General features: G+C 48.8%; 2 protein-coding genes across 3 annotated transcripts in view; both read left to right on the forward strand.

Annotated features, from left to right (window-relative positions):
- The first annotated feature begins 5,486 nt into the window (after positions 1-5,486).
- On the forward strand, positions 5,487-9,551 carry AQP10 (aquaporin 10). 2 transcript variants are annotated; one of them, XM_005867704.2, is made up of 6 exons: positions 5,487-5,920; positions 6,391-6,517; positions 7,892-8,029; positions 8,135-8,253; positions 8,496-8,713; positions 9,143-9,551. In XM_005867704.2, the coding sequence occupies exons 1-6, from the start codon at positions 5,816-5,818 to the stop codon at positions 9,348-9,350; spliced, it is 915 nt and encodes a 304-aa protein (XP_005867766.1). In that variant the 5' UTR covers positions 5,487-5,815; the 3' UTR covers positions 9,351-9,551. The 2 variants fall into 2 exon arrangements, with proteins under 2 accessions (XP_005867766.1, XP_014396272.1); XM_014540786.1 differs by having other exon boundaries at positions 5,487-5,903.
- A 121-nt stretch (positions 9,552-9,672) lies between these two features.
- Positions 9,673-9,924, forward strand: part of ATP8B2 (ATPase, aminophospholipid transporter, class I, type 8B, member 2) — a 21,791-nt gene continuing 21,539 nt past the window's right edge. The window contains exon 1 of the mRNA XM_005867490.2: positions 9,673-9,715. The gene's annotated coding sequence lies outside the window, so the exon portion shown is untranslated. The remainder of the gene's footprint in view (positions 9,716-9,924) is intronic.

The raw sequence follows: 9,924 nt of genomic DNA on the forward strand, positions 1-9,924 counted from the left end.
CTTCTCTGATTCCCCCTCACAAGGGATCCTTGCTATAGACTGAATGTGTCCTGCCCCAAAAATTCATATGTTGAAACTTAATCTCCAATGTGATGGTATTTTGAGGTAGGGCCTTTGGGAGGTGAATCAGATTAGTTCCCTGATAAAAGAGACCCAAGAGAGCTCTCTCACCCCTTCTGCCATGTGACACAGCAAGAAGATGGCTGTCTATGAACCAGGAAGTGAGCCTTCACCAGCCACTAAATCTGCTGGCCCCTTGATCTTGGACTTCCCAACCTACAGACCGATGAGAGATCACTTTCTGTTTTCATAAGGCTATGGTATTTTGTTATAGCTACCTGAGTGGACTAAAAGAATCCCCAAAAGGGTCATAGGTGTGAGCAGAGGAAGAGGTGCCAGGGTAAGATGTGAATGATAAGAGTCTGGGCCACTTGCTTTTCAGCTTCTTGTGCCTCTGACTTTCAGCTTATGCCAGATCCCAAAGATGCCACTTCCATATCAAAATGTGTTCTTTCTGGGCCCGGCCTTCCTAATGACATGGAGGATCTGACAGGGTTCAGTTTGTGATGGGCAATTCTAGCTATTTTGTCATTTGATGAACAGTAGTCAGTTGCTCTGTCTTTATTGGAACCCAGTCTCACTCCAAGAATTGCTTTTCCAATGGTATGTATTTCTCTGCTACAGCTCCCATGGCTTTGCTCCAGAGCTGAAGGGGTCTACATTGTGATTCTCCTATGAGAGCTTGCCAAACCATCTTTTCCTTCCACAGATATCTTAGTCTCCTAAGGTCTGTGGAGTCCATATGGCTGCAGAGACTTTTTTTTACTTTTGGTCCCACTTAGAAGTTGACAGCCTTTACTGACAGCTAGTTAATTGGTCAGAGTTGTATTCTCTCTCTCTCTCTCTTTTTTAAATCCTCACCAGAGGATACTTTTCCATTGATTTTTAGAGAGAGTGGAAGGGAGGAAGAGAGACAGAGAAAAACATCCACGGGGATCGAGCCTGCAACCGAGGTATGTGCTCATGACTGGAATTGAACCCAGGGTCATTCAGTCTGCTGGCTAACACGCTATCCACTGAGCCAAACCTGCTAGGGCTGGATTTACTCTTTGGTTAATTTTACGGTAAATCACTGCCCCCTGCCATGATCTATTCAGTTTCTGTAGGAGCCAAGCTGGTGGTATAAAAGAGGCCACTTCTCCTGTAGTCTTTTTTAATTGACTTCAGAGAGGAAGGGAGACGGAGATAGAAAGAGATAGAAACATCAATGATGAGAATCATTGATCGGCTGCCTCTTGCTTGCCCCCCACTGGAGATCAAGCCTGCCTGGGCTCTCCTGTAAGTCTTGGAGGGTGGTGCTAATCTCTTCCATTTTCCCCAGGATATGGTAGTTTTAAATTTTTATTATTTTGGTGTGGAGCAGTTTCAGGCCTCCATTTGGCCTTCATCACTTACTCCATGGGTCCAGAAACCAAACTGAGTGTTCTGCAACATCAAAGGATACCCATTTCAGTTGTATGATATATGTATACATGGGGAAGTGACTACTGGGTGGATCCATGGTTTCAGTGAACCAGACCTGAACTGGGACTCCAGTTATTATCTGAGCCCTATATGCCCCTACTCTAACAAGGGACCATGGTGAAGCATCCATCTGATATAAAAACTGCTGTTTGAAATTTTAACCCTGCTATTTCTGGCTTCTGTAAATGCTTGCTGGCTTAAATAATAAGGAAAATAAGACTACTCCCATTTCAGAGAGGCCATTAAACCTTCCCCAGACGAAGTTATCAGTCAGGCCAAGCCTTTGGTCAAGGTCTCAAAGCCCCAGCACATAGAGCCCTTTAAGAACTTGCAAAGGGAACTGGAAAAACCCTGTATTTGGGAGACAAAGAAAGTAAAATCGTATAAAATATGGGAAACTTCGTGTGTGATTTCACCCAGAATTTGAGAGACATTTTTCCCTGGGCCCGCGCATAATAAATGTAACTCCATCTCTCTAAGCTTTGCTTGGTTCTTCTCCGGTTTTTCCGTAACAATGGGATAACTTTGGGTTGTCAGCTATCAGTGTTAATTCAGATCCTTTGTCCAAAAATCCTCAAAAGGTCTGAGGATTCTCCCTTTTTTCAATATGGCCATCAACATAAATGACTTGTCCTGGCATTTTTACCTTCCTTAGTGTGGGCCGTCCTTTTCTCCAAACCTAGGACCATCCTAGTGAAGTATGGTAGCAGTCATCTCAGGTAGAAACTGTAGTTTAACTTTAACCCTGCTGTTTGGCTTCTGTACTTATTTGCTTTGTTTAACAATAGAAAAGTTACTTTGATTTTCTGAAATTATGTATGCTATCCCAGTCGATTGAATACTCCGTTGTTGGTGGTTTGAACGTCCCATTGATTGTGATCTTACTGGTTTTAGAAAGCACATTCTTCTGTACCTGGGAACCAGGTCAGCACAATTATCCTAAATTGCCTCGATGGCTCCAGATAATGTGTTTCCACTGACTCAGTGGTCCCAAGACGCGAAGGCTCTAGGTAATGTGTTTCTGTCAACTTAGTGGTCCGAAGACCCAAAACTATAATTAATCTTTGTAGATAACTAATCGGCTCAATTTCGATTCTGTAAACTGCTTTGTGCAAACCAGGGTCCTCATTCCAAACCCAAAGATGTAATCGATACCTTGGTGATTTTTGCCTGTATAAATCTGGTGTTGCGGCTACTTAATCACTACGAGATTTGAGAGAGCAAAATGCCCCCTCGTAGTCCCGGATTTGCAATAAATGTGACTCCTTAATTCGACTTCTTGAGGCGTCCTTGTGTGATTCGCAGGGTACATTACAACACTAGAAGTATATTCACCCCGTATTCATATTCCAGGGATCTTGCCAGAATTTAAATCCTACGTCACAGGAGAGTGCTCCTATACCAGTAACTTTTTCCATATTTATCTTTATGTCCCACCTCCTTTGATCCAGCACTCTAGGTATCCAGTCCCATGAATAATGTTACCAAATTCTGCAGGTACAAACATATTAGCCAGATCTTGAAACGCCTTTAGCGTATATTCCTTCTCTTAGTGGGCCAGACATCCTCTTTGGAGCTTTGCTAGAATTTGATTCTTGTTTTTGGTCCTATTGCCAGGAAAACAGGTGGAAATAGATCCTTGCAGGGGTAGGGGACCTTTTCTCTGCCAAGGGCCATTTAGATATTGATAACATTATTCACAGGCCATACAAAATTATCAACTTAAAAATTAGCCTGCTATATTTGGTCAAACATTTAATTAATTCACCCCTAATGCCTTGACAGGGCCAGATCAAATGATTTCTCAGGCCTTATATGGATGTTCACCACCCCTGCTTTAAGGGATGAGCATTGTCTTGTAAAGCATCTGCAAATGAGGATTAACTCCCTGCTACTTGCATTTTAAGAAATGGCTCAGATAAGAGTTCTTGAAGAAGACCAGGTGTTTCCCTCTCAAAGATACAGGGAAAGAAATGTAAATTCCACTTAGAAGGAACTTCGTTTCATAAAGTCAACTATCTATAAGCCTTTTGAGTTGAATACAGGAGGTTTGGGGAAGGTAAAAGGACTTATTGGGCTTTGATGTTTTGGAGCCACACCTCTGGCCCTGTAAAAACTTTATTTGTAAAACAAGGACGTGGGTGTTTTTTTAAATATATATTTTTTTATTTCATAGAGGAAGAGAGTGAAAGGGCGAGGGCTATGCCCTCCATCTTGCCCCGGATCCTCCATTTTTGGGCAGCAGCCATTAGCCATGTGCTCAGCAAGGAGCTTCTTCCCGGAAGCCCAAGCCTCTGCTAGCCACACCTAGGATTTCTTTAAACTAACCAATGATAATCAAGGGAAGTGCACGCCATAGACACAACCACATCCTGTGTAACAAGACCCCGACTTGCGCCTGGCCAATTGGCAGGGCCCACAGTCCTCTGTCCAACCCCCCTATAAAACCTCTCTCCCCACAGAGCTCTCTCTCTCTGCCTCCTGCTGCTGCGTCGGCGAGTGTGGTGGACGGGGAGCTCGAGCTAGCTCGAATAAAGACTCTTTTGCTTTTGCATTGGACTCGGCTGGCTCCCTGGTGGTCTTTTGGGGATCCTGAAATCTGGGCATAACAAGAGAAGAGAAAGAAGGATAAACATCAATGATGAAAGAGAATCATTGATGGGCTGCCTCCTGCATGCCCCCTACTGGGGATCGAGCCTGCAACCCGAGCATGTGCCCAAGAACGGAACCGAACCCGAAACCCTTTAGTCCACAGGCCAGCACTCTATCCATTGAGCCAAACCAGCTAGGACAAAACAGTAGTTTTTAATACCTCCAGGATTGGCAAATGTTAGCAAAGGATTGACAAATTCATTCATCCATTTTTGGAATGTTTCTTTATATTTGGGTATTTATTTTTTAGCAATTACAGAGAGATCTAGTTTACCGCATAGCTGAGGGTCATTTTTTTAAAAATATATATTTTTATTGATTTCAGAGAGGAAGAGAGAGGTTGAGAGAGATAGAAACATCAATGATGAGAGAGAATCATTGATTGGCTGCCTCCTGCACATTCCTTATTGGGGATCGAGCCCACAACCCAGGCATGTGCCCTTGACTGGAATCAAACCTGGGACCCTTCAGTCTGCAGACTGACGCTCTATCCACTGAGCCAAACCAGCTTAAGGCATGAGGTTCATTTTTGAGAGCCATAAAGGCTTGGCTGTATGGAAAGGGCACATTGACCTCAGGAGGTTTCATCCTCTATCCACTTCCCTTGGGAACAGCAAAAACAGGTCTAGCTGCAGGATAGTATTAAACTCAATGGTGCCATTAAGTGGCCAAACCTCTCCATTGCTCACTTTATCGTGGGGCCAGGCTGTGTTGAGGGACTCGGGGTCAAGTTTCTCCCAGTTGGCAAATACGCATCCCAAAAGGGGTTTCTCCAGGTACTGTGGACTGGCTCCCCACCTACCGAGAGACAGATAAATTCTGAGCCAAGACTTAGGATCATCTCTGCTAGTCTCTGGGCTGCCCAGTTGTCTGAGCAGCACAGTAGGCAGGTGCCCTATCGCCCGGGAAATACCCAGGTGTGGAGTGCATATCCCGTACTCTGAAGGCAGACTTACTAATGATCCCAGTTCCATTCCCGTCAATGGCATATGCCTGAGTTACAGGCTCCTCCCGGGCCGGGCCCTGGTCAGGGCCTGTGCAGGAGGCAACCAATTGATGTGTTTCTATCACAGCGATGTTTCTCTCTGTCTTTCCCTCTCTCATCCACTCTTTCTAAAAGATCAATGGAAAAATATCCTGGGTGAGGATTAACAAAAATTAATTAATAATTAATTAATTAATTAAAACAAGGAGATCCAGAATTCCAAGACTCTCACTCAAGTCCGCACAATGCAAAACGAGAAGCCAGTGGGGCACAATGGCCCCTGTTGGTACCTAGAAAGCGTCTGGGTTTGCAAGATGGTGCTGGGTGGGCTTCTCTGGAATCCTGCCACGCAACCCGTCAGCATAGGAAGAGGCTACTCCTGAGAGGAAAGGGGAAGAGAGACAGAGGAGACAGCGGCCCCTGGGCAAACTCCAGGCCCTGGTCATGCACCGAGCCTGCTTACATGGGGACATTCTCTCTTTATCTCTATCCTCTCTATACACGTACGTGCATACACACTAGCTATTGTTCCAGAGCCAAGCTAATTGGTTTTAAAGTCTTTTCCTTATCTTTTCCCCGGGCAGACATATAGTGAAGTAGCAGCGTGCTTATGCAGACAGAGGGAGCCGTAACCAGAGACAGGGTGTCCTCACCATGGTCCCTATGCAGCTCCTGGCAGAAGTCAAGGGCTGGCTCCGGATCCGAAGCCTCCTGGCCCGACAGTGCCTGGCAGAGTTTCTGGGTGTGTTTGTGCTCATGGTAGGCAGGGTACTTGGGGGAAGGGAACAGAGGGTGGGCAAAAGCTATTGTTAATCTGTGGTGTTATCTCTTTCCCCGGCGTCTTGTTTCAACTATCCATCATTCCTCTTTCTGCCCTCCTCTTGTCTCTTGTATTCCTCTCCTACTTCCTGATTTTTATTCCTCTCCCTTTCTTTTTTTTTTTATTGTCTAAAGTTTTACATATGTCTCCTTTCCCCCAGATTGACCTCCCCCTATTCCTCTCCCTTTCAATCTCACCCTCCTTCCCTTTCTTAACTTTTTTTTTCACTTCTCCCATTTCTTTTCCCTTCCCTCTGCCTGCTTCCCTTCCTTCCTTGCTGATCCCTCACATTTGTTCAGAGTTTACCTCTCTTGGCCATTCCCCTCACCTTCCCAGTCTCTCTCCCCTGTAGGTCCACCAGGCTCTCTAGTCCTGGTTCTCTGCTCCTCATCTTTCCTCTCCCCACCAGCTCATCACCCAAGGGGCTGTGGCCCAGGCTGTCACCAGTGAAGAAACCAAAGGCAACTTCTTCACCATGTTTCTGGCTGGCGCTTTGGCTGTGATGGTGGCCATCTACGTGGGTGGTAATGTCTCCGGTAAGGAGGGAGGGGTCTGATTATCAGACATGTAGGATATGCATGTGAGTGTGGATGTATGGTTATCGAGGAAAAGTGACTCATGGACATTATCTTTTTGAGCTTGATTAGTGCCCTGGACTGAGATATACCTGTGGGGCGCGGCTGCAGTGTTTTGGTTAGGTTCAAGCTTCGGACTAATGAGGACAGGGTCCTCTCATTGCCACATGCAAGTCCCAGCTGGAAGGGTAGGGCCCTCCCAGCACAATCATAGCCAACGGCTGTGGTTGTAAGCTTGAACCTATGGTCCAAACACGTGGCCCCACCTCCCTTGTGATAGAGTTCGGGTGCATGTAGTTGAGTGAGGTTGGAACTCATGAGAATGCTGTAAACAACTTGATCATGCCCCTACTTTGCCTCATGGCATCTGCTATAAAATAAAGACAGGGCTTGTGGGCGCTGGCACTGTCTCCTAATCAGGGAGCAGTGTCCCACCGAGACCCAGCTTTCATTCTCTTGTCTGTCTTTTCTCAATCCTTTCACCCCCCCGACTCAAGGTCACTGAACCAGGCTGAGCTGGCATGGCACATAAGGCGCCCTGGGGCTGAGTATGCCGTGGCCGTGCCGGCTCCCCACATATACCTTTGGCCCATTCCAGCCCCTCCCCTTTCCACATCTCTCCATCCCTCTTCCACACATTAATTCTTTGCTCACTTAGAGATCTATAGCAAGGTATGAAGGGTAAGTGCTAACCTCTAGTGCAGCGGTTCTCAGCCTGTGGGTCAGGACCCCTTTGGGGGTCGAATGACCCTTTCACAGGGGTCGCCTAAGACCATTGGAAAACACATATATAATTACATACTGTTTTTGTGATTAATCACTGTGCTTTAATTATGTTAAATTTGTAACAATGAAAATGCATCCTGCATATCAGATATTTACATGACGATTCATAACAGTAGCAAAATTACAGTTATGAAGTAGCAACGAAAATAATTTTATGGTTGGGGGTCACCACAACATGAGGAACTGTATTAAAGGGTCGCGGCATGAGGGAGGTTGAGAACCACTGCTCTAGTGTTTCCCACCTGAAGCCCTCTGGGGTTCCCTTTGCTCAAGACCTCACCTGCCATCCCCCAGAAGCATCAGTGTGTCTGGCTGGAGCCTTGAGACACAGGCACTGGAGGGGAAAGAGCAGACAGTCCCAGGTTCAAACCTTGGCTTCACTGTGGGACCTTGACAAGTTGCTTAACCTTGAGCCTCACTTTCCTAACTTACCTGCTGGGAATGGTAACACCTGTCTTCAGAGTTGTGGGGGCGAGTGCCAATGTTACCTGGTGAGTGCCTGGCAGTGACGCTTAATGGATGTTGGTTTTCTTTTCTTGATCCTTGAAGGGGCTCACCTGAATCCAGCCTTCTCCCTGGCCATGTGCCTCCTGGGACGCCTCCCCTGGGCCAAGCTCCCCATTTACTCCTTGGTGCAGATACTGTCTGCTTTCTGCGCCTCTGGAGCCACTTATGCTCTCTACTATGGTAACAGAGGGAACAACTTTTGGGGTGTCTGTGTGTGGGCAGGGGTGCCTTGGAATGGTTTTGAATGAGAAAGATGGAAATCCTGGGTGTTCCCCGCCCCTGCAGATGCCCTACAGAACTATACAGGTGGGAACCTGACAGTGACTGGCCCCAAGGAGACAGCTTCCATCTTTGCCACCTACCCTGCTCCCTATCTGTCCCTGAACAATGGCTTCTTGGATCAGGTAGGTGTGAGGGGCAGACCTGGTAGTGACCTTTGTCCCTGACCTCTGGCACTATAGCCTATTGTTAAGTCTCTGGGTCCGATGGGATGTGGGGTTAGGTCTGTCTTTGCACCACCCCCCACCCCAGCTGCCTGTATGGGACAGTCAGGTGACATAAGGTGGTGCCTGTACTATTTGGGTGAGAGAGGGCAGATGGGTTACCTGCCAGCTGATCGGAATCCTTTGCATCTGTCCACTCTAAGGTTCTGGGAACTGCGGTCCTGATTGTGGGGATCTTGGCCATCCTGGACACACGGAACAAGGGAGTGCCTGCGGGTCTGGAGCCCGTGGCAGTGGCCCTTTTGATCCTGGCCATCGGGCTCTCCATGGGTGCCAACTGTGGATACCCACTCAACCCTGCCCGGGACCTGGGCCCACGGATTTTCACCTACGTGGCCGGCTGGGGCCCTGAAGTCTTCAGGTGCGAGACAGCCTCCCCTGGTGCTGTCCCTCCACTCAACCTCCCTCTGCTAAAGGCTCTGCCCCTGGGTTCCCAGCCTAAGCATTCTCCTCTTAAATAGTTCTTAGCTTCTTAGGACAGTGTTCCTCCTCTAAGCCCCAGTTCTCCCTTTTGCTCTGCCCCACACCCCAACCCTTTTCACTGAAACAGTAGGGTTTAGAGGTCGTGTTCTGGGATGCATATGACCTTTTTGGGTATCAGTGATTACCTAAGGCAAGAGGCTGGACTAAGCCCTCCTGGGGACTCCTCCTCTCTCCACCCCCTTTTCCTTTTCCTGGTGTCTACCACCCCAGGAACTGCTTAAGGGAGTTCTCTTGTTACTGCCTCCAGTCCTTTGGGGGAAGACTGGGGGAGTCACCCTGATATCTCCCTTTTGTCCTTCTCTTGCAGGGCTGGTAATGGCTGGTGGTGGGTGCCTGTGCTGGCCCCTATGGTGGGGGCCACCCTTGGCACAGCCACTTACCAACTTCTGGTGGCCCTGCACCACCCTGAGGATTCAGAGCCAGCTCAGGGTCTAGAGCTTGCCCAGTATAAAGACTTGGAAACTCCTGCCTCAACTCAGACGCCCCAACAGTCCTACCTCCCTCATGGCCACTGAAGAGGGCCAGAGACCCAGACCCGGAGACACGACATTCTTTCTCTGGACTAAGGCACCAGGCCCTGGACAGCTTCTGTGTTGACTCATCTAAGCATCGCTTCCTCCTAAACTGGGGAGGACGCCGGGACAGGGAGACCGACCTGGAGCCTGAGGTCCCACAAGCCGCTTTGGGGACCCTGCGGGCTCCCAGGAACGCAGTCCTCACTGCGGCCGCCAGGGGGTGCGCCCCCCGGACGCCGGACTGGGGAAGCCTGAAATCTGCCGGGTGGTGGGGACTAGCTCCGAAGCTGGGTCCCACTGTCTGACTCCCAGGCCCCCTAACCTCGGCGCCTCCGCCCTGCACTAGCTCCCCCTCCTCTTAGAAGGTACGGGCGTGGGGGGACGGCCTCCACCAAGGGGGCCGGCGTGGGGGGCTGGCCGTGGGACACAGACATCCCAGCGCCCCGAGACCGGGGGGGAGAGCGAGGCGAAGAGGAGGAGGCACCCCGATGCGGAGACGGTCGGGCTGTCACTCGAGGACGGGCTGCCATCCAGGAGCTGAGCCGGGCGAGCGGAGGGGCCCCAGGCTGCAGGG

Source organism: Myotis brandtii, unplaced genomic scaffold (assembly GCF_000412655.1).
Source record: "Myotis brandtii unplaced genomic scaffold, ASM41265v1 scaffold250, whole genome shotgun sequence".
Classification (NCBI taxonomy): domain Eukaryota; kingdom Metazoa; phylum Chordata; class Mammalia; order Chiroptera; family Vespertilionidae; genus Myotis; species Myotis brandtii.

What these genes read in the sequence shown, in the direction of transcription:
- AQP10 (XM_014540786.1), top strand. Translation starts at nt 5,772, where the DNA reads ATGCAGACAGAGGGAGCCGTAACCAGAGACAGGGTGTCCTCACCATGG. An exon ending in GTGCCTGGCAGAGTTTCTGG is followed by an intron (nt 5,904 to 6,390) that starts GTGTGTTTGTGC and finishes TCTCCCCACCAG; the next exon opens with CTCATCACCCAAGGGGCTGT. An exon ending in CGTGGGTGGTAATGTCTCCG is followed by an intron (nt 6,518 to 7,891) that starts GTAAGGAGGGAG and finishes TGATCCTTGAAG; the next exon opens with GGGCTCACCTGAATCCAGCC.